This window comes from Martes martes, assembly GCF_963455335.1.
Source record: "Martes martes genome assembly, chromosome: 6".
NCBI classification, from domain to species: Eukaryota; Metazoa; Chordata; class Mammalia; order Carnivora; family Mustelidae; genus Martes; species Martes martes.
The window spans coordinates 116,115,630-116,139,232 of NC_137893.1; the positions used below are offsets into that span (position 1 = coordinate 116,115,630).

A 23,603-nucleotide genomic window follows, 5' to 3' on the forward strand; every position below is an offset into this window, starting at 1 on the left:
TATTTTGCAAGAATGCAGCTTTTTGATCACCTTCCTCTCCTTGCCTGGGCAGTGGGAAATGCCAGAAACGGCTCCTTCCCCACAAGACAGCCCCTCTGCCCACACCTCCTCTCCCTCCCCTTGGCTCACCCAGACAGTTGTGTCCGTCATGTGCCAGGTGGAATCCGTCATAGCAGGTGCATCGGTAATTGCCAGGGATGTTGACACAGTCGTGCACACAACCGGCATTGTCTTCTCGTTCACACTCATCCACATCTGTGGGCAAAGAGGATCTGAGGCAGCTGGCCCACCAGCATGCCCCCCACTGTCCACCCCTGGGCTCAGCCCTGTGGTGGTTTGAATATATGTATGTATGTGTATATATTATCTCCGTGTATGTGTGTTTTCATAGTTACTTTCATAACGTACAAACCATTTTGCATTTTGCTGTTTTCATCTCAACTTAAGTCATAGGGGCACCTGGGTAGCTCAGCTTGTTAAGTGTCATGATCTTGATTTGGCTCAGGTCATGATCTCAGGGTTGTGAGTTCGAGCCCTGCATCAGGCTCCACGCTGTGCATGCAGCCTGCTTAGTATTCTCTCCCCCCCACCCGCTCCTCCCCATTTCCTCTCTATCAATCAATCAATAAATCTAAATAAACTTAAGTCATAAACATTTTCATATGTCTCCACCCAGTCTTTCTAATCACCATGGTACGCGGTTGCAGAATATTTCATTGTATTGCTATATCATAATTTATTCATCCTTCCGCTATTGTCGGATTTCTTCCATTTATTTTACTATCATAAATAATGCAAAAAGAACATCTTCTCCAGTATATTATTTTGTTTCTTTGAATTTCCCTTGAATAAGTCCCTGAGAATAAAATTTCTGGGTCAAAGGGTATAATTAACCTTTTAAGATTCCTGCTAGGTATGACAAAATCACTTTTCAATTTATAATGTCACCAAGAATTAATGAGTATACCTTGTCTGCTACAGTCCTACTAGCACTGAAGGTCATACATTGAAATAACATCCGAAGCATGCTTTAATTTGCATGGCTTTAATTATGAGAGGGGAAGAATGTGTTTGTTTATAGTATGAATTCCCCCTGGGGTAAACTGTCTGTTCTCATCCTATGTGGGAACGGTAGAAGGGTCTAGAGATGGAGGTTCCAATGTCAGGGCATCTCAGGCCTCAGTCCCATGATTCTGACTCCCCATCCAGCCAAGCTGGGAGGCTGTGAACTCTTCCCACCAGAGCCTCAGCTATCCCCTATGGTGCCCTCTCTGGGGTAAGAACAACCACCCCTCCCAACCCCCTTCCTGGAGCCTGCAGGGACTGCAGGCCTTACTGTCATGTGCAGTACGGCCAAGGGCAGTGGCAGTGACCTCCCCTCCCGGGCGCCCCCCCAGCCTCACCTTTGCAGTGTTTACCATCCCCTGTGTAGCCAGACTTGCAGATGCACTTGTACGACCGTGGGGTGTTCTGGCAGATGGCATCGATGTGGCAGTTGTCAGTCCCCTCCACGCATTCGTCCACATCTGGCAGGGGCAGAGGGGACACGTGAGACCCTCTGTCAGTGCATCCCAAGGGCTGTCTTGAAGGTGGTTCCCCAAGGGCAAAAGCCCCTCTCCTCTAAAATATGGATCATGACCCCTCCCCCTCCAAGAGCAGGCTTCACACCCTTCGGATTTCAGAGTGGGTCGACTGTAATTTCAGGAATTCAAAAAGCATCCCCACTCTCCTCAGAAATAATTCTCCTCATTAATCCATAATGACAGCTAAATTTCCGTCATTTGAAATACTCCTCTTTGATTTAAAAACAAACAAAACCCCTTGGACTGGGTAGCACACTTACCTTGATTAGAAATATTCAACTTAGTGTGAATTAGTTTACCTCTCTTGGAAGCAGACTTGGGGGGCGGGGGAGAGGCATGGGGACAGTGGCCTCTAGGAAAGTGGCAGGGTCCCGCGGCCCTCGGTAATGGAAGGAAGAAAGGGAGAAGACGGGGCACCCGAGAAATCCTCTTCAGCCTCACAGTTCTGCTTGAGACCAGGCCTGCTCCCACTTGCCCACCATGGCGCCAAGAATCTTTAGAGGAAAGAAGTTCCATCCTGGAAGATTTCCCTCAGCCCTTGTGCTGTCAACAGCAGAGGGACCAGGACTGGGCAGGGTCTGGTACCTGCAACCTGAAGCCTGATCAGTGGGGCTCTTGTGACTCTCTGGCTGACTCTGGCTTGTCCAGCCCGCCGCCCTGAACTCTCCCATCTAACCCAACGTACTCCTCTCGCTCCTGGCTCACTTGGACACACGGTGCTCCTCACGGAGCTCTGCTGAAGGAAGAGGCCAAAAAAGAGGATGGTTCTGAAAGGACAGAGCCAAGAAAACCATTTATCCTCTTTGGGCAAAAGAATCCAACTTTGGGGGCAACGTTACGGTGCAGATAAGGGAGAGCTAAAATATGGCAACAGGTTGCATTCAGTTGAGAACATTTTACGGGGTGTGTTTGCAAAAGGTACTGTGCTGAAGACTGTTGACTCGGCCCAGCCAGAAGGAGAGACAAGGAACATGAGGTAGGGTATGGTTGAGCGCCACAGACACAGTAGACATAAGGTGAGGGGTTCCTCAACCCTGGCTACATGTCATCAGAGTTAACTCCCCTAGGAGATGCCCAGCACCATCCCCAGAGGTCCTGGTCAACGAGCCCACAGTATTTTTTGAACGCTCCCCAGGTGAGTCCAACAGGCAGCCAGGCTGGAGAATCTCTGTGAAAAGGAAGATGATAGGAGGAAGGGACTACTTCTAACTGTGAACTAGGGAACCCAAGCATAGAGGTAGACACCTGCAAATAAAGAAGTGGGATTTGCAGTCAAGACAGCGGACTGTAACCTTGCTTGGCTTTTGTTAAAATGCCGATTCTCAGGCCGTAATCGCCAAACTATGGGATCCAAATCCTTAAGGTGCTTGATATATTTTAACAGAATGTGAATGAATGAGTGGGTCAGTAATCCCTCCAATTTATAGATACCGGGGAGTCCTAGCTTGAAACAGTTAGCTGTCCTCTGATTTTAGGTTTCAAGGAATGCTTCAGGGGCAGGACTGAGACTTCCTGGGGCGAAGAAGAGAACTGAAATTTGGAAAAGTGCCCCCAAATATCCTGCCTCCAGTCTTCCGAGCTTCCATTCAGCTCTGCACTCTGCCTTCCAACTCTCTGACTCCTTTGCAGCCGTCCGCCATGGCCCGTGATTCCAACTGTTGTAACTCACACTTACTCTCAGACTCCCTCAGGTTCTGCAGTCATGGTGTCTGCCTGCTGGCCCACCCTGGGAACTCATCCCCAGGTGAAAGCACAGAGAAGAGGGGCATGAGGACTAGTTCATAAGAGAGGGCAAGAAGGACAGTAGAGTAGATAGTGAGAGGCGGTGTGGAGTATCAGTAGGTGCAACCGATGGAGAAAATACATGGGAAGAAGAAATACACTCTCATAAAAAGATCCTAAGCTCTGAAACAAGTAAGTCCCAGATTCAAATCCAGCTCTATCTTTCTAGGGAGGCTTTTCTGATTCTCTTCTTTCTTCCTCTTTAAAATGGGGATAATACCTTCTCGTGAGAGTCTGTGAGCAGTTGATGAGATAATCTGTGTAACATTTTTTATATATATATATATATAAAATATTGTACAGTAATATAACGTTTTATATATATATATAAAATATATATATAAAATTAAAAATCTGGGAAATAGGTTCCTGATGTCCAGAAGCTGGTTCAGACAACAGATGCTCTAGGACTGTGCTGTCTATGGTGGTAGCCATGAAGCACCGATGGCTGTTTTAAATTTAAATTAGTTTGAAATTCAGTTGCTCAGTTGCACTAGGCCAAGTGCTCAATGGCCACTACCAATGGACAGCACTTCCAACATCACAGGAAGTTCTACTGGAGCGCTGTTCTCAGAGCTAAGAAGAGATACTCCTAGGCTGGGGTGGATCAAAAATCCCCCGGAGCAGCAGGATTCAAGTTGGGTTTTAGAGACTGGATTGGCATTTGACCGTCAGGAGAGGAAAGAGGAAATTTCAAGTGTGGTTAAACACGTGAAGAAAGACAAGGTACCCAGAGACCCAAGTCCACATTCTCTGTCCCCACATTTAAACACGCCCTTGTGAGTCTTCCAGGCTAGCCTGGGACATTGGACAATCCCAGTGACTAATGATCATTCTGTCCATCCTCCTTTGAGCCTTCTTCTGTCTCTTACCATCCCTTCTCTAGCAGTCAGCAGGGCAATATGGAAACCCATCGGGAAGCCCTTCCTCTAGGGACATGTCAGAAGGACATGTCTGTCTCTGAATCATTGGGTGCTTCGCTGGAGTCTGCAGTGGGCTATCTGGGCTCTCCGTTCTTTGCTTTGCCTCCAGTTCTGTGCTTACTAGGACCAGAGTGCCCCTGAGGCTGGTGGCAGCAAACCCAGGCTTCCCAGCAGATCCTGTAGCCCCTTCCAGCAGCTAGGCTCTTCCCACCATCCTACCCACTCCCTCATCACCCGGCTCCCGCTACTTATCCCTCTCCAGTCAAGAGTTCCTGCCCTGGAAGACTATCTCTTACCTCCTCCCTCTACAACGTCGAAGCATTCTCCCCCTGTCCAAGCATTCACATCCATCGCGTTCTTCACATTTGAAATGCAGTTATCTCATCTCTAGCCACGCTGTTCCCGGCTTCCCGAATCTGGCTCAAAATTGTCTGCCCCAAAGCTCTTCCTGCTAAACCCCATTCCTAAAGCGTTCCTGATCCCAGGGGACTCCGCCTGCCTCCGCTCACTTGCCGCCATTGCTGAGCGGCTCTGCTGATGCCGGCAAGCCTTCTTGTGTGGCATGTTCTGCTTCCCTCACTTGGCTGGTCACTCACTGAGGACGGGACCTTTCAACCATTTGAATGGAATCTTTTGAAGCAGTTCATGCCCATAGCAGAGCTCTGAGGGGCGCCTGGGTGGTTCAGTGGGTTGGGTGCCCGGCTCTTGGTTTCGGCTTGGGTGGTGATCTCAGGGTTGTGAGATCGAGCCCTGGGCCTGCTTGAGATTCTCTCTCGCGCTCTTCCTCTGCATCCCCGGTCCCACCAAAACAAACAAACAAAGTGGAGCCTGAGATAGGGGCCCCCATTATATCCAGTGTCTCCTCCTCCTGCCAGTTCATTTTTTCAGAGCTCCCTTCTGCCACATCTGCCCACCCACGATTTATCCATGCAGGGATCACTTCAATACCCACAGGCATGGTCTCTTCATAGCTCTCAGTAAGCAAGTATTTACTACTGGCCTGACAAACAAGTTGACGCTAGTTGGGCATGAATTGCTCTAGTCCCGTGGTTCTCAACCCTGGCTGCACAATGGGATTCCCTGGGAGCCTTTTAAAAAAAGTGACTGTCTAGGCACTCTCCTACACCAGCTGCATCAGGATCTCTAGGGTGTGGCAGGGCTGGGCAGCTATCTGCCTTCCTTGCCCCTCTCAGATAACGTGAAGAGACCATTTGCAGGAGCCAGGAAGACACTGGGGACAGCAAGAGGACAAGAGTGTTTGAGGGGAGCCTGGGTGGCTCAGTGGGTTAAAGCCTCTGCCTTCGGCTCAGGTCATGATCCCAGGGTCCTGGGATTGAACCCCGCATCGGGCTCTCTGCTCGCCAGGGAGCCTGCTTCCTCCTTTCTCTCTGCCTACTTGTGATCTCTGTCTGTCAAATAAATAAATAAAATCTTTAAAAAAGAAAAAAAAAAGTGTTTGAGAAAAGGGATTCTGGAGTACTACCGTGCTAGTGTAAATATAATGGCACCTCCTCCTGGGGCTGCTGGGGCTGCCGTGCGCATCAGATGGGTTAATACTTGTCAAGTACTTAGCACAGCAGTGCAGGCATATTGTAAGTGCTCAGAAAGGTTGGCTATTTTTAGTCCTTTTCTCCAGCTTCTCCCCAGTATCGTTTCTGAACCCCTCTCTGCTCCTCCTCCCTCGTACCAGAGCGCCATCTTTGTGGGGACAGGCAGCACTGGGACAGCGTGTGATGGCACAGGAAGTGTTAGGGGGACATATCCCTGAAGGTACCTTCTCCAGCGCCTGCTCTACCTGTGCTGGGAACTGCCCAAAGAGGAGAGCAAAGTGGGTGAGGGGCCAGTTGGGAACCAAAAAGCCACCCTCCACGATCCCTTGGGAGGGCTCTCCTTTTGTGCCTTTGTGCCCACCTCAGGTATGGGGCTGGATCAAAAGCTGAAGTGGGGCAGAGTGGCAGCTGCAGAGATACCCCAGATGAGTCAAGACCTCCCTGCCTCTCCTGGCATGAATGCCCGGGTCTGCAGCTGCAGCAGCTTTCCCAGCGCCAGCTGACATTTCTGCTGGATTTGCTTCTTCACCTAGCAGAGAGCTCCATATACCCTGCTCAATGTAGGGAGGGAGCGTGGGATGTGGGGGTGGCGTTTAGAGGGTGAGAGGGCAGACCGGACCAGAAAGGGTGGATTGTTTGACCAGGGGCAGTCCTAAGATTTCCTTCCTAAGATTCCCCAAAGGGAAGCAGGAGGACCCCGAAGGAAACACTTCCGTCTGCTTCAAAATTTTGCAAGGAATAACAGCAAATGGAAAGGAACAGAAAGCACGCTGCAGATAAGCAGACACCCCTAGGGAGAGTCCACACCCCCCCCCCCTTACATTACCACAGTAGTTCCCCGACCACTCACAGCAGCAGATTTGAGGGACCTAGTGAGGAGGTCCAAAGCAGCCTGCCTTGTGTCCTAATGGGCCTGCACGACTGTGACATCCTTCCTGCCCCAGCCAGGTTACCCCGGGTGATTGGGCTGAGTGCAGGCTCTCTGATCGCCTGACCAATCACTGTCTCGTGATGCCTCTTATGTGCTGCCTGGTACCATTATTTAACTTCTAGTTCATGTGCAGTATCTCCCTCCAGAAACCTCCCTGAGGCCATGGCTGCTGAATCTTTGAAATCTACATGGCAGCTGGGAGCTGATCATATGCACTCAGCCATTCAGCAGAGTTACTAGGCATTTGCAACATGCCAAACACTGTGCTAGGGGCTGGGCATCCAGCAGTGAACAAGACAGACCCATATCCTGAAGGCATTTAGTCAATATTTGTAAAACATTTACTCGGATGGGTGGATGGATGGATGGATAGATGGATGGGTTGGTGGGTGAGTAGATGAGGTCCACATTTATGTCATCTTCCCCATTCTATGTTACCGCAAGGAAAAAGCTTTTTATTTTCCTTTGATCCCACAGCTGTTCTGGGTGGAGGGCAATCCTAGGAAATTTAGTCTTAAATTAAGGGTAGGGGGATAGGAAACTCAGGGAAAGTAAGAGACCCACTTAAGTGCATCTGTTTGGTGATGCAGAGGCCAGAAGAGACTGAGACCAGTGAAACCAGGGTAGGATTCATAGGGAATCCTATAGGTCCCACAGGCTCTCAGTTTCTTCAGATATTATCTGGAGCTGCTCAGGCACCTCTTTGGAGCATCCTTGTCCAACAGGTGTTCCCAGCCTCGGTGCTAAGTAGCACTTGACAGTGGGGCAGCAAGGCACCTGCGACCAGCACACCATTGCTGCTCCTGGTCAGTTCTCTTATCCTTTCCTCTGCATTACCTCCCACATGTAATTAACACCCAAAATAGAACCAACCCGGGCTTCAGCCATAACACCCTGACCTGTATATGTGAGTGTGTGCTCTCCCTCTAGATCAAAAGGGCAACTAGGGGAACTGGCTGGGGCCTGGCTTCAGAAGCCAGAAGCTCACGCTTCTCAGGCTCTGTTCCTGACTTGGAACCGGGCTGAGACTCTGTGACCTCAGCTGTAGCCTGGGCCCGTCCTCGGCCTGGACAGAGGATAGGCAGGGTTAAGGGAGGCCTGGAGTCTAGGAAACCACACAGATGACCTCAAGGAGAGGAGACAGAGCACCTTCTTCTTTTTGAAAATATGACCCTTCTTATATAGCTGAGCCTGCTTGACGAAGGGCAGTTGGTGCTCAGTGCCTGGTGCTCAGCCTGGTGGGGAACGGGGCTGAACCTGAGAGCTTTGTCACCCAGCAAGAGGCCTTGATGAGTTTCTCTAAGTCCTACCACCTTAACCCTAAACCAGCTCCTTGTTCATCTGAAGGTACCGCAAATGGACAAGAATTTTCTCCTTTTCCATGTGGATGAAACCACCCTGAATCAGGGGCCTTTCAAGGATGAGTAGGTAGGGGATCCTTAGGTAAGAAGGACAGAACAGAACACTGGGAAGAGAGGGGTGGGGAGGCAGGCAGTGGGCCAAGGCAGGTTCCAGCTTCGTGATTATCTGTCTTATCTCTACACGGATGGAGAAAATGACAGCACGGACAGTGATGGTGTCAGATGGTGCATAATGACGTGTGTGGGGATTTCAGCCCGGCTATCTCACATGGGCCTTTCACTACCTAGATGGGGAACCAGCCCAGAGAGGGCAAGCACGAACAGCTTGTGCACAGCCAGACCCGGGTCTTCTGACTCCCAGTCCAGTGCTTGCTCTCCTTATACTATCATCCGGAAACACCCAGGGGAGGAGTCCCTGCCTTGGTCGTTGTCGTGTCTCCCCCCAACCCAACTCAGCACAGAGTTTGGGCACGAAGCAAGCATCTGATACATAATCATGGAATGGCCTGGAACTGACACTTGGCTGTCCCCAGTCGGAGAGCCCCAGCAGGCTCTGAAGCTTCGGGCATGGGGGTAACAGGAAGGAGGGCAGGGCTGAGTGGCGGGCAGGGAAGAAGCCCAGTGCGCCATGGTGGGCGCAGACAGAGCTGCAGCAAGGACGGGGTGGGCAGGTGTCTCCAACTCGGATTCACTATGCCGGGCCAAGCAGCTGGTTAGAAACAAAAACAAACACCGGGATACAGGTTCCTGCTGTTAACAGCTTCAAACCGCCAGAGGAAAACTCCAAATAAATATAATTAGAAACTTGTAAAAATGTCCTCTCTGTAAACTTGCTCCCCAGGGTCTATCCTTTAAGCTCCCCCTTTCTTCCAGCACCACCCCCCAGCCCAGTCCCTACATACCCTGACTCTCCACCCTCACCCAGGGATTCCTTAGATCTCTTTCCTTATTCTGGATCTTCCCTCCAGCCCAGGCCTCTCCTCAGCTTGGTGCCATCAGGAACCAGATGTGGAAAGCCTTTGGCCTGGGGCCCCAAAATCCAAACCCCACAGCTCTCTAAGGCTATGGGTACAGCCACAGGGAAACCATAGGTAAGAGTGAGGGCCACAGTGCCCTACTTAGGGGTCATCTCTTCACCCCAAGGCCAAACCCAATAGCAACTACAAAACAGTACCTCGGTCTGAAATGTTTCAGCTGGAGGAGAATACAGAGGGCTAGCCTTGGAGCTGAGAATACACCATATAGGACCAGGTTCTGGGGCCTCGGGGTCCTGCCCAGATAGGATTCAGTTCCCAGAACACAACCATCGCAGCTCCCCTACCCAAAGCTGCTGGATGCACACACCTTCACACATACGTGCACGCACAGAAACACACACTTGTTTTGTAGACGCTCTTTCCAGGGGGAAAGAGTCTACCTAAGGACACAGAACAGTCAGGTACTTGGGGCCCCAGGAAACTGGGGTGGGGTAAGCAAGGAGGAGTAGCCAAGTGACAGAGTCGGGCAGGGAGCAGTACTCAGGCATGGGAGGACAGGCTGGTGACAGAGGGGCCAGTGGGGGGAGGGGAGGGTCTCTGTCCCCTTCTAGCCCAGGTGCCTAGCTCCTCTACCCCTTGGGCATCCCTGAATTAGCTGCTGTATCACTTTTCCCCCGGCCAGGCGAAGCCGTCCCTCTGTTTCCAGACTGCTGTCTTCTAACTGAGCCTGAAGAACTTGTCCCCGGGTCTGGGCCTCTTGCGGGCACTGCCCGTCTCAGAAGCAGCCCTGCAGTTTCCAGCCCTGACAGGGACTCTTTCTTAGAAGTGGTCATGTGCTAGAGGTACGGGACGTCAAGGGAGGCCCACACCCTGACACGAGGGGTCCAGAGCCGGGGGCAGGGCTGGGGGTAAGTTCAGGCAGCGAGCCCCTCTGCCTCCATCTCTGCAAAAGGGTCTGAAACCATCCGTTCCCTTCCCCCACCCTCAATCCACGGCACCGGACCAAGCCATTCCACTTCTTGACTTCTCCAACGAAAACAAAATGCACATTGCCCTGCTTCCTTTTTCCTCTCACCGGAGCACGGCGCACGCACACACACACACACACACCGAATCATGCACACGCACGCTCGCACACCCCAGTGAATGCACACCTCGCATTCCCAAACTCACACCCAGGGCCAGCTCCTTTTACAACAGGTCCCGGCCGCTCACATCTCAAACCGGTTCTCATGCTCTCAGATTCCTGAAGGTTTCAGAAAACAATCTCATTTAGGGGTGGCTGATAACTTTCTTCTTTCTCTGCCTGCTGTAATTCTGGCCTCGGTGTCTTCTGCTCCCCTCTCTCTCCTTCCGCTCTGAGGAGGCTCAAGGAGACAAGGGGTAAGAAGTGGAGAAGTGCTCCCCTGGCCCCAGGCTTCCCCCACCTCCCCGGGGGGACATGTCACTGAGAGAAGAGAGGTCAAAGGGATTCCTGAGGAATTTCTAAGCAGTCCACCCCCCCTTCTCCACCCTTCTGGAAAAATGGAGATGGGGGGAGACAGGCTTAGAAGCAACTGATTGAAGATCAGGCTTCAAGAGTGGGGACTCACTCTCTCTCTCTCTCTCCCCAGTGTGGCCTGGATGGGGCACGGCAATAGCCGGCTGCCCACGGGGCCACCCTCACCCGCTGACACGGTTATGGTTTTCATTTCATATTTTGGAGGGAGGGGCTAGGAGGAACAGTCCCCTCACTGTAAGAGCTGGCCACAGGAGCCCAGGGAAGCGGGGAGGAGAGGAAATAGCCACATTAAAGAGGAAGAGAGGGGTGGGGGAAAGAAAGAGAGAGACACACATACACCCAGACAGAGACCCGGAGAGACGCGTGGAGACAGAGAGACACTGTTTGCCGCCAGATGAACGCTCTCAGTCCCGGGGATGGTGTTACTTGGAAACTCTAAATACATGACTTTATCAACATTTTATCCCTAATGAGAAGAAAAAACAACCAGGTAAACTAAACGGCCAGGCTGGCTCTCCCTGAGTCTGCCCTGGGGACAAGTTTCCCCCTGGGGAGGCCAGGAGACCTTTTCATTCAGCTGTAACCTGAGCCCTAAGCAAGGATTAGATCTTTTTAACCACTGCTGCACACCCCCCCAAAAAAGCAAAGCAAATTAATGCTTTTAAGTTAACAATTATCTTGGTTATCCAGTCTGTCTACTTTAAAATACACAGACAGGCACTTGAAAAACACTCAAAACCATGTACCCTCATGCTCTCTCACTCCTGGTCACACGAGCTTACCCACCCATTCATCCACACACGGTTCTCAAAGACATGAAAATGTCCGTATCCAGGCTTAACAACCAAGTCACGAGAGACACAGGCACCCAGCTCTACCTCCTGTGGGTGATGGCAGTGAATTTCTCTGTCTCTCTCTCCCTCTCTCACATACACACACACACACACACACACACGCGCGCGCGCGCGCGCGCGCACACACACACTCTATCCAGAGATATAATAATGGCACAAGACAGTTGCCTAGAGTCTTTGTAATTTAAAGAGACCCACTAGAGCTTCGACTAAAAGCACATGGCATTGAAGGCACACCTGCTGGCGTGATACCCAGGAGATCTGTCTGGGAGCGAAGGATGTCCACAGCACTCCATCTAGGGGTAAGGCCGCCCTGCCCAGTCAGTACTTGTCTTTCCTGCAGCAGTGGCCTGCAGATTTGGGTCCTCTACCCCAACAGACCTGTCGTTAGGCCACCTCTGGCAGACCGGGCTGACACAGTTCCTGAACAGCAGCGTCAGAGGTAGCTGAAATGACAGGCTTCGATCTATGCCTGGCTAGACTTGGGGATCAGAAGGAAGATGCACTGTTAACTGCAGCCTGAATATAAGCAGGAAACAAAACTAGGAGGATGTAAGTTCCTTGAGGGCAGGGGCCTCCACTCTGGCTGCATCCCCTGCCCTCAGCAGCACCCAGCGGGGTGTCTTGATGAAAAAGGGAGCCCCAGAGCACCTGGGAGGGGTTTTGAGTCCTTCTATCCCCAATGGATGAGCTGATCTCCCCATGGCACCTGTCCCTTCTAGAAGTCTCCATGAGCCCTGGGAACCCCCCTGAATATAGTTTGCTCCCTCTTTTGCCCCCAGCCCCACAGTCTCACTAGGCCACTACAGACACAGGCTCCAACTTGAAAGAGGTCCTTATCTTGTCTCTAGATTACTGAATGAAATCTGTTCCTTCCTTCAGACTAAACTCCCTAGCTAATTCCATGTTATGAGTAAGTCAGCACACACTACAAAAGCCAGCTTTGTTTATGAAAACACTAGCAAATCCACAGTGGGAGAGGGGCTGCTCCCAGGCTGGGGGTGGGAGTGGGCTGTCTGGAACCAGAACTGGAGAGGAGGCAGTTTGGGTTTGGAAGGGGGTGAGGTGTGGTATGTGACAGCTGTGGATCTCTGGTCCTTGGGCTCTGTTAAAGGACAGGTTGGAGGAAGGAGGTAGTTGAAGAGGCAGCGTTTGGGAGAAGGGACTGGTGTGGATAGGGCACGGTCCTTTTATCAGAGTGGGAGCCCATGCAGTACACAAGAGCACCTTAAGAGTCTAGGGCTCAGGCTCCAGGACATAGCGACCTGAGTGCCAGAGACTCAGGCTTCCCCAACTCCCAAGTTCAACTTTCCCTTCTGGCTCAGCCACTTCCACACCCCATCTTGGCTTCAGGAGCCCCTGGGACAATAGGCAGAATCATATCCTCCTCAGCCAAGCCTTGCCAGGAGGAATTTTCTTTTTGTCCATATAAATCTCTTCCTGGGTGAGGACATGATGGGGGAAGGGTGCAACAAGAGGTCAAGGGGGAGGGGAGGCTGTCCCCAAGAGAACTGTAGCCCACCAGCCTGGTTTCTGCCAGCAAAGCCTTGGGACTGGCCAGGCAATGAGCCTGGGGTCAGGGATGGGGGCTGGAGGGCCTCCCTGTCTCTCTCTCTCTTTAATTCCTAGAGGGATCTGTCAGAGCTCCCCGGCCTGGAATTTTACTTTGTTATTTTAATGCAATTCTGACCTGGATTTAAATGGAATTGGAAACCCGAGGCCTTAATAAATAAATATTATGATAAGAAATGAAAGCCATGCAAGACGAAAGAGATTTCCCCCCAAAGAGGCAGAAAGCGACATTCTTGCTGGGAACCAGTCAGAAATTTTCTTCTCTTCTTCAGCCCCCTACCATCCAGTGAGAGACGAGCTGGGCTTTCCAGAAAAGATCCTATTTTTCTTTAACATTTTTCTACTGATAAGACAACAACTGGGAAATTTTGTCTGACTTTGCATGAGGGTTGGGGGTGAGGGGAAGAAATACATGGCGTGGCTGAAAAGTTTCATTCTCTCCGTCTCTCCAGGCCACGGCTTAAGTTTCTGGCAGTGTCTGAGAGAAGGGAAGATTCTCTGTCGTACTTTTGGAGGACAAGAAATCTTTCGAAGATGCTGGGGCGGCAGTGAAGTGGGCAGAATTCTGAGGTGCGTGGCGACTTCTGCACAGGGCCCCCCAAACTTCTCACTCCTCTGTGTCGCTGCCGGCTCGTCCAGCCTCTCGCTCGGGACGCAGCGCCCAGAGGTCAGCTCCCCAGCCAGAGTGCGGGTGCACGGAGCTGGGCTCTGACAGCGGCACGCTTTGCCCAGCACCTGCCCTGCCCCTCGGAAATCGGCCCCCCGCCCTCGGGCCCCGCAGCCCCCGCAGCTCCCGCAGTCCCGCCGCCGCGCGCCCCTCCTTCCTTACCTTGCGCGGCTTTGCTGTGCTGGGCGGCGCGGGCGTGGACCAGCAGGACGAGCAGGCAGAGCCCGGGCACGCGCCCCGAGCCCATGGCTGGAGCCACCCGAGGCCGGGCGGCCGGGGCCGGTCTGGCAGCCCTGGGCGGGCGGAAGCCGGCGGGGCCCCCGCGCGCCGGAGGGGGGAGGGGAGGGGGCGCCCCTCCGGGGCCGGGCCGGGGGCTGCGGGTGCGCGGCGCGGACCGCGGCGCCCTCGGCGGGAGGCTCCCGATGCTGCCGGCTTCTCCCGGCCCGACGCCGGGGAAAGCGAGGCGGAGAGCGCGACGAGGCTGGGGGCGCCCGGCGCCAATGACGGAGGGGACCCACCGCCCTCTCCGAGCTGGGCTCTGCTAGCGGCGGCGGCGGCGGGGCTGCTCCGTATAATCCCACCCAATTCCCAGCTTTGCCCGGGGAGAGCTGCCGCCGGAGAGCGCGCAGAGCCCGAGCGAGGGACCTGAGAAAGGGGAGGGGAAACGCAGCGCCAGAAACACGCCCTTTCTGCCTCTCTTTCTTCCTCTCTCGCTCCTTCTCCGTCTCTCGGGCTCCGTCTCTTTTTCTTCGCCTTTCTCCTCCTCCTCCTCTTTCTCCTCCTCTCCTCGCTCCTTTTCGTTTTCTTCCTCCTCCCCCCCCCTCCTCCACCACCTCCTTTTTCGTGCCCTTTTTTCTTTCAAATGGGGCCTCGGCGCGGCGGCCGCTCCCCCTGCGCGCCCGGGCGCGGCGGCCCCCTCCCCAGGCTGCCGGGCCGCTGCCTGCAGGAATTTACAATCCGGCGCTGGGGGAGCGGGCCCGGTCTCCATGGAGACGGCTTCCCCGGGAGCAGGGAGGTCAGGCGCAGACCGCGCACAATCAATGGATCAATGCAAGCCCCGCTCGGCTCCAGACCAAACAGCACCGGGCTCCGGCTCGTACTCTCTCCCTGCGGAAAGAGTGGGAGAGCTAGGGTGCGCCCCGGCGCTCGCACGAGATGAGGGCCGTGCGACGCAGGTTTGCACGCACACCTCCACGAGGAGACAAAGAGAGCTCCGGGTGTCGGGGAGGCTAGGGTGGACGGGATCGCACGGGCACTCTGGCACGCCCGCCCGACGCAGCCCGACACGCGGGACACAGCCACATGGGACCTCGAAAAACCAAGAGGGGCTCCCACTTCGGGCCGAGGGACGCCCTGCCAAGTCTTACCTCCCGCGCACCCCCCAGCCCCGCCACCCTCGGGTCTCCGTGCTTCTTCCTAGCTCCAAGTAAACTTTAACTGAGGACCAAGAAGAAAGTAGCCTTCCCCCAGCTCAAACTCCGGGCTCCAGGGCGACTCCTTTGCAGTTCTGGCCTTGGAGGTGGCCCACTGAGTTACCCTACTCATATAGAAGTGGGCTCACATATAAAACGATCTCATGCCCTCAGCACAGGGGCAAGAGCTAACCCGGGAATGTGCCCATGCGTGTAAACACAGACACAAACATCTGCACATCACCCTTCTCCAAACCTGCCCTCACAGCCTCAGGATGCGGTCCCAGCCAGTCCATTCTGAGCTCTTCATATCTCCAACTGCCGGGCAGTGGAGGAAAGATAAATGATATTTGCAAAAAATAAGGGCAAAAGATATAAAAGAGCCCGTGGACACTGCCTTCTGGGTGAATTTACAGCTCAGCATCTTCTCTCCTTTTATCCTAGAGGAAAGAGCCCTTGAAAAGGTGGTGAGGGCTTTCTTGGAGTCTGGGGCTCAGTCAGTCAAGTTCCAGGCAGTTACTTAAGATTCAGAGCCAATTTTTTTCAGGGAAGAAACAAGCAGGACCCAGACCAACCTCATAAAGCCCCCAGTTTATCCGGGAGGAAGGGAAATGATCAGAATCACCTTGAAAGTAACTCTGGTCTTAGACAACCTTGACACTGGCAGCCCACATCAGCTAGGTGACAGGTGTGACATGTCAGACCTTGGGACCCTTGGGATTGAGTAGAAGAGTAGGAGGATGGAAATAGTTTCAAGCATTTGGGGTTTTGTCCTGGTTCTGTCCTGGGACGAAGGTTGCCTTTGGGTAAGTCACATCTCAATGAGCCTCAGTGTTATCTAGAACAAGAGCGTGGATTAGCTCCTTGGTGGAAAGAAGACAAGAGACAGTGCCCTTAGGTTAGGAAGCATGGGGGAGGAGGTCTTGAGAACCCTTGGTTGGCATGAGAGATGATGGTAGGGGCAGAAGCACACAGATCACAGGAATGGTGTGGAGGCCACAAAAGTTTGGGTCAAGTGTTCTCCCAGGTCCCTTCCAGCTCTGTCACTCTAGGACTCCCTCCCTCCTTCATTCCCTTGGCAAACCCCTCCCCTTAAAGCTGCTTTGCCTGCTGTCACCAATTATGTATAGGGCTGGGGGACAAGTACAAACTTGCCATCCTTTCTGTCCCAAACAAGAGAGTGGTTAGAAGAAGAAGGAGATGAAGAAGAAGAAAGCGGAGGAGAAGGAGAAGATGAAGAAGGAGGAGGAAGAGGAGAGGAGTTATTAGACGTTGTCAGAAGGTGCCTGATCTACGTGGGAACACAGGGAGAGAGCTGAAGACCCCCCACCCCCAAGGCAGGGAAAGGAGATTGCACAGTGCCTTGCTTTGTCTCTGCTTTGCTTTGGACACTCGTGTGAACTTCTCTGGATCCCTAGAGAAGAGGGCTCCAGCTTACCCTCTAAACTGCAGGGTAGGTGGGCATGTAGGGACAGATTAATAGATCACCTCAAACCTCGTCTCTAGTTTAATGTGATTTCCTGGTCCCCTGAGTGTGGCCATTGCCCCGCCTTAGCTGCCAAGTCTCTGGGAGATGCGGTGTCTTTTACTCTAGTTTCCTTTTTTTCCCCCATTCTGCCAACTTTTTCTTCATCCCTCTAGGACTGGGGAAACTTCCTCCACATCTGGGCAGAAGAGGCAGTTCCCCGCCCTTCTCCCCGCCATCCAGTCTGGTCCCAGCCCACCCCCAGCCCTGCAGAGGATTCTGTGGGAGCAGAAGCAAGGCTTCTATCTGGGCACTGTTAAGTGGGGGGCTGGTCCCACGGCCCTCTGCCCTGTCCACTTCTGCAGGGGCTCATAACTGGGTAGTGACATTGGAAAATGACAAGGAAGAAATCATGAGATGGCAGTTGCAGGTGGTATTACAAAAGAAGCAGCCTATGCTTGCCATAGCATAGCCTCACCAGCAGGAGCAAAGTATTCCTGGGTTCTCTGGGCCTCCCACACTCTCTCGGGCCATGGTGTGCTTTCTGCCTTCACTTTCCTTTGCGGTTGCTTCCGACATTCATTTCCCTCTAATTTCCCCTGCAGAAGTCCAGGGAGAAAATTGGGCTGGGGACCCAGCCTGATGCTGCTTAGGGATACCTCTGTCAGGGCTTACCACACTCAGAGACTTCCCCATCCCTGCCAAGTCTCCTTCCATGAGACTTTGCTTTTTCTCGGCTCCTCAGCTTCCCCATCTATAAAATGGGTCCATCTGAGCTCCTGGGGGAGTGCAGTCCGTTAAGTGGCTGCCTTCGGCTCAGGTCACGATCCCAGGGTCCTGGAATCGAGCCCCGTATCAGGCTCCCTGCTCAGTGGACAGCCTGCTTCTCCCTCTCCCTCTGCCTGCCACTCTGCCTACTTGTGCTCTCTCTCTATCTCTCTGTCACATAAATAAATAAAATCTTAAAATAATAATAATAAATTTTTAAAAATTTAAAAATTAAATTAGATTTAAAAGGCAAATCTCAGCTCTGTTAACTTTCTAGCTATGTGACTTCAGGTAAGTTATTCAATCTCAGTGAGCTTTGGTTGTCTCATCCCAAAAAGGGAATAAAAACATCCACCTTGAAATGTTATGGCATTAATTGAATGAAATGATGAATGGAAACCCCCCTGACACACGATAGGCATTCAGTAGACAGTAGCTACTGCTGTTCTTCTGACTGCTTCTCAGAAGGAACAAAGGCCAGAGTGTTTGATAATAAAGGTATAGTAGTGCCTGGGAACAAGCGGTCTTGTCCTGGGCCAGACTTTGATGCTGCTGGGTGTAAGAACAACTAACTGGGTTCAATTCTCGCCACCCCCAATAGGTTCTGTCTGTCACATGATCTTTTTTTTTTTTTAAGATTTTATTTATTTATTTGAGAAAGAGAACACGAGTGGGGGGGCAGTAGAGAAAAGGGCGAAGCAGACTCCTGGCTGAGCAGGGAGCCCCACATGGAGCTCGATCCCAGGACCCCAGGATCATGACCTGAGCCCAAGCCACTCAAGCACCCCGTCACACGTTCTTACTGAGAAGTTTCCAGAAATGCCATGCATTGAACGCACTGCACTCATCAGCATCACTTTCAAGTTGGAGAGTAGAAAGAAACTCCCCTGCCAGGTAGGGCAGCACCAGAATCCCTCCTTCCGTGCCACCTCACACCTCCTCCCAGCGTGAAGACGACCCAGACGCTCAGACAGATTAGAGCGCATAGCTACCCTTCACTGAGCGCTTTCTGTGTGGGCCAGGCACTGTAACAGGCAATCCACGGGAAGCCTATCAAGCAAGAACTATTATGCTCATTTTGTTGATGGGAAAACTGAGGCTCTTAGTCGGCCAGATGACCGACTAAGAAGGGGCAAAGCCAGGACTTGGGCCCAGACTTGACTCTGAAGCTTGTGCACCTCCTCCATTCTGTATGCTGCCTCCTCTGAATCCAGAGACCTAACACATTCTGGCCACTGTTACAGTTTAATCATTCAGGGCAGGCTGAGGGTCACACACCAGCCCCATCACATATAAGAGGGAATAGGGCAGTCATCTTGCTCTGGAGGATCATGTAAGAGTACAACTTCAAAAGGCTTTAGCCTTTGGGGCTCCTGGGTGGTGCAGTCAGTTAAGCATCTGACTTTCGGTTTGATCTCAGGGTCATGAGATCAAGCCCCGGATCCAGCTCTTTGCTCAGTGCTGAGTCTGCTTAAGTCTCTCTCTCTCCCTCTTGAGTAAATAAAGAAATCTTTTTAAAATTATTTTATTTTATTTTTTTTTAAAGTTTTTATTTATTTAATTGACAGAGAGACAGCGCGAGAGGGAACACAAGCAGGGGGAGTGGGGGAAGGAGAAGCAGCCTTCCCACCAAGCAGGAGCCTGATGCGGAGCTTGATTCTGGGACCCTGAGATCGTGACCTGAGGCAGATGCTCAACAACAGTCACCCACGTGCCCCAAGAAATCTTTTTTAAAAGGGGGGGCTTTAGGCATTATATTTGTCTGGTGAGAGGTCACATGACTTGCCCAAGGTCACACAAATTTAAGAGGCAAAGCTAGAAGCAGAATCCATGTCTCCCCTGACTTCTGACTGTTAGGTCAGTGCTCCTAAGCCTGTACCCTCCGAGCTGCCAGTCCTACCTCTTCCAGTTCTCACTCTTCCTCTTCCTGATGACTTGATCACTCATGAAACCTCCCATCAAGTGGAATATGGTACTTATCGCCTACCTTCTCCCCAGTACACACTGTCCCAGGCCCTCTAGGGCCTGCAGAAGAAATAGAAAATGTGATCCTGACTCAAAGAGATATATCAGCATTAGTGTGTAGGGTTCCAGACCCCTGGGCATCCCCAGGAAAATCCCCCGAATGCTGGAATCTCACCAGGAAGGCAAGATCCGTATATGCAAAACATACTATGTATATGCAAACGCAACATCAAGCAATCTGTGGCAATGAGCCATGGAAAGCCACCACACAGAAGTTGATCATCCAAGAATTCATGAATGAGGAGGGATTTGAGGTGAATCTTGATGACACTTAGAAAGAAATTGATGGACAAGATAGAAATAGAAACAAAAATCAGTGACTGACAGAGAAAAAAAAGAAAGCTCAGAACAACCACCTAAGAAATGGAAGAAGGGGGGCGGGGGAGGATCATACCAGGTCAGCAGACACATTGACCCTGGTCGGTCCTTGTGTCCCACCTGTCTGGGATGGCTCAGGAGCCATTTGGCCATATAGGCAGAGGATTGGAAGTAATGCTCTCCAAAGTGTCTTCCAGCCCTGGGATTCTAGGACTAACTTGCTCCAAGGCTTTTAGTCTTGCCTTTATAAGAGAGGTCTACCGGCAGCCCTGCCAAGACTTGGGTGATGAGAGGGGACAGCCTGGTCCAAGCTGCCCACACCTATTCCAGTCTCCTCTGGCCACTTGGGTGGCTTCCTCGGCCCCTCATCCCAGTGTCCTCCCAGCCCTTCCTCCCTGCCCACCCCCACACCTGAGTCACTTTGCCACCTGCTTCCTTCCCACCTGTTCCCTAGCTGCTTCCATGGAGGAAACAAAAATACCCAGCCTGCCAACTGGCATCGACATCAATGTGTGGTTCCAGACCCCTCTACATCACAAGGCAAGTCTCCAAACGGCCCCAAGTCTGTGCTCTGTCCCTTTCTACACAGCTGCTCTTCCAAACTTTGGTTTCTCCTCTGCCATCTAGCCCCCTGACTTCCCCTAGCAGTACCCTCAACTCCTGTTTCATGGAAAAGCCAGAAGCCATCTGGCATGAACATCCAATCCCCTCCCCCCACCCCCCACCCCACTGCTGGGACAAGGGTCCCTCCTTTTGGCCAGGGCCAATCCTGCATACATGTGCAAGGATCCCATCTTGTCTTGGCCCTACAGGGAGCTGGAGCTTTCCATTACCCCCTCCCTCTCCTGAATCCCTCACCTCAGCTCCTTCTCCTACAAACACAGTACAACTTGCAGCATCCTACAAACTTCCCCAGATCCTGCTGCCTCTGTCCTTCTGGGCTCCTGGACGTCTAGGACCACGCCGGTTCTCCATCTCCACTTTGCCGCTTCCCGTAACCCCTCACCCTAGTGCAATCTGGCCTGGGGCCCCTCTGACACATATCTGCTGGGGCTCCAGTGACTTCCACATCTCCACATCTGGGGCTCTGTGCCAGTCCTTATCTAGCCCGACCTCCCTGCGTCATTAGAAGCCTTTGAACGTTTTTCTTCCCCTTCTTGGAGCCCTTTCTTTTCCCAGATCCCCTGCTGGCTGTTCTCCCTCCACTGGCCTCTTAAGTGTTTCTAGCTTGGATTTTCTCAATTCTCACATTTCACGGCCTCCCTAGGGACTCTCACCCAGGGACAGCAAGGGTGGTGAAAAGAGTGTTGGCTTTGTGGTCAGACAGTTCTAAGTTCAAAGCCCAGCCCATCAGTGGGTGAGTTTGACCAAGCTTCTTCATGTCTCTGAGCTTCAACTTCCTGACCCGGCCACCGAGAAGGACACAATTCTGACCTTGCAGCCTATTAGAGATTTACTGCTGATAAGTCTCATGAAAGTCCCAGCACAAGGTGGTGGGCACTTTGCTCCACACTGCTGGGCCCTGTGGCTCCAGCTGCCACCAATGTGCTGAGACTCTCAGATCTACATCCCTAACCCCCACTTTTCTTCTGGCTTTTATGCTATGTCTCCAGGGGCACCTGGGTGGCTCAGTCATTAAATGTCTGCCTTCGGCTCAGGTCATGATCCCAGGTTCCCCGGATCAAGCCTGCTCTGCAGGATGCCTGCTTCTCCCTCTCCCACTCCCCCTGCTTGTGTTCCCTTGCTTGCTGTCTCTCTCTGTCAAATAAATATGCCATGTGTCCAATGTTCAGATCTCAATCTCTAGCTCCTTTCTCTCTTTTCTGTCTAGTTCTATATTTCTGCCTACTTATAGCTCATTCCAATGGCATTTTTCAAGACCTTAAGCTGAACTGACACCCCGTCAAACTCATAATTCCTCTCAACACTCTCCCCTGAACTGTCCTCTTCCTGTGATCTCCACCTTGGGGCTAATGGCCCCATAACCCACTCAGCAGCCCCAGCTGAATTTCTCCAGGACTGGAAGGCCTCTTTTTTCTCCCCATCTAATAGACCACCATATCCTGTGAAAACTCCCTCAAATCCATCCCTCCTGTCAACCCCCATTGCCCCTGCCTTCATTCAGACACTCGCTGCGTCTCCTGGGTACCATTGCCTGACAAGGGTAAATTCCAGACCCCTAGTATGGCCTACGGGGCCCTCTGTGCCAGTCCTGGACCCTTCTCTCCAATGACATCTTATGTTTGTCTTCTGATCTCGCCATCACTGTACCCAAACCACACCATGTCTGGCATACACTATGTTCTTGCCAGTTGGAAAGCCACAGCTGCCCTTCAAGATCCAGCTTAAATGTGCCTTGTTGCAGGTCTGGAGCTCAGTGTTCCTTGCCATGGTGAACTATAATGGCTGTGGTCTTCCAAACCTTCGAGACCCATATTGGTCATCACTATTTCCCCAGCCCTGAGCACATAGTGGTGCTCAGTGAATGTTTGTTGAGTGAACAAAAGAATGAGGGAATAGTGAGCTCATGGAATCCCAAGGAGATTCAAGGAGATCCCAAGGAACATCTCTTGACCTGTCTCGCTGCCTCCCACCAGCCTGAGAATGCTCCGGGTTCCTGAAAGGACTGGTGGCTCCAGAGGGTTAAATGGAGGGGGAGGGTGGAGACTTCAAACTAAAGAAAAGCCACAGAGATGCAGGGAGCCTAGGAGGTGATTCTGGCCAAAGACCCTCAGATTCTGGAAGACAAAGCAGCAGAACCAGAACCTTGCAAGCCAGAGCTCAGGACCTCCCCAAAGGCCAGGGGCCAGGGTGGATGGGGCCAGGTTCACAGGCAGCTTCTTTTGGGGGGAAGCAGGCTCAGGAGGCAGAATCCCTATCCTCTTTGAACCACTCTATCAAGATCTTTCCCACCAACGGTTACAATCCCATCATAAGAGGATCATTCCTTTGAGCTCTACCTTGTGTTCTTTGGGTCCTAAATACAAATATCACTGCAAGACAGAGTAATGAGATTAAGCCTTTGCCGCTTAAGTCTTTAGTTACTGGTTGAAACCTTAACAAAGGTGTGGCAGAGGACAGGCTATAGGGACGCTCCTACCCGAGCTCCCAACTTTGCTGACAGCCAGCTTAGCTTTGCTCCTCCTGACCTGTTTCCCCATGGCTCTCCTCCCTCAAATCCCCACTGGGTTCCCTCCCCAGAGGAAAAGTTGGAGAGACAGAGGGGGACCCCTACCCCTCCACCTAACAGTGTAATTCCTCTGGTACCTTGGATCAAAGAAAGGATGAGTGGAGGTCCTGGGGCAAAGTTCAAGGTATTCATGAACCAATTCATAAAGTGAATGGCTATTTAAAAAACTCAGTTCTCCAATAGCTTCTATTGTATTTTCTGAGAAGGGCTCCCATAGGACTGAGAATCCTGTTAGCAGAAGCTGAAAACTTGCAAGGAAGGAGTCAGAATGTTTGCCCGCTGTGTGCTTACGCTGAGTGTCAATATCCGTACAGAAGTTTGCCTCCCTTGTCTGGCAAGAGGCTCTCCCTTCATGCCACCTCTCTTCTTCTGTCTTAGGTGGAGAGCTGGCCCAGGCATCATGCCAAGCTGAGTTGGGCAAAGTGAAGGGGCATCACAGCCGGGCTGTTATTCCTCGGCGTCTCACTCTGGTCCCGCAAAAATAATCAGTCTGCAGGAGGCTGCAGGGCGCTGGTGGAGAGCAAGCCTTGGCCCAGACTCAGGAATGCTCCTCTCCTTGATCAGCCTAAAGCTCCCTAGGAGTGAGGAGCGAGAGGAACTCATTCTAGGCCTCCTCAGCCTCATCCGCCCCTCCATACCCTGGTCCAGTCCCATTAGGATTGATTGAAAAATTGGGTTGCTCCTCCGCAGCCGACCCAAGCTGTAATGCCACCCTTAGCCAGTA

At 52.2% G+C, this 23,603-nt stretch overlaps 1 protein-coding gene across 1 annotated transcript in view; it reads right to left on the reverse strand.

Annotated features, from left to right (window-relative positions):
- Positions 1-13,948, reverse strand: part of SCUBE3 (signal peptide, CUB domain and EGF like domain containing 3) — a gene marked incomplete at its 5' end in the record, with an annotated part of 36,798 nt that extends 22,850 nt beyond the window's left edge. Inside the window, 3 exons of the mRNA XM_080807123.1 lie at positions 130-255; positions 1,404-1,526; positions 13,864-13,948. Coding sequence (XP_080663249.1) covers positions 130-255; positions 1,404-1,526; positions 13,864-13,948 — 334 coding nt within the window. The remainder of the gene's footprint in view (positions 1-129; positions 256-1,403; positions 1,527-13,863) is intronic.
- Positions 13,949-23,603: the final 9,655 nt, after the last annotated feature.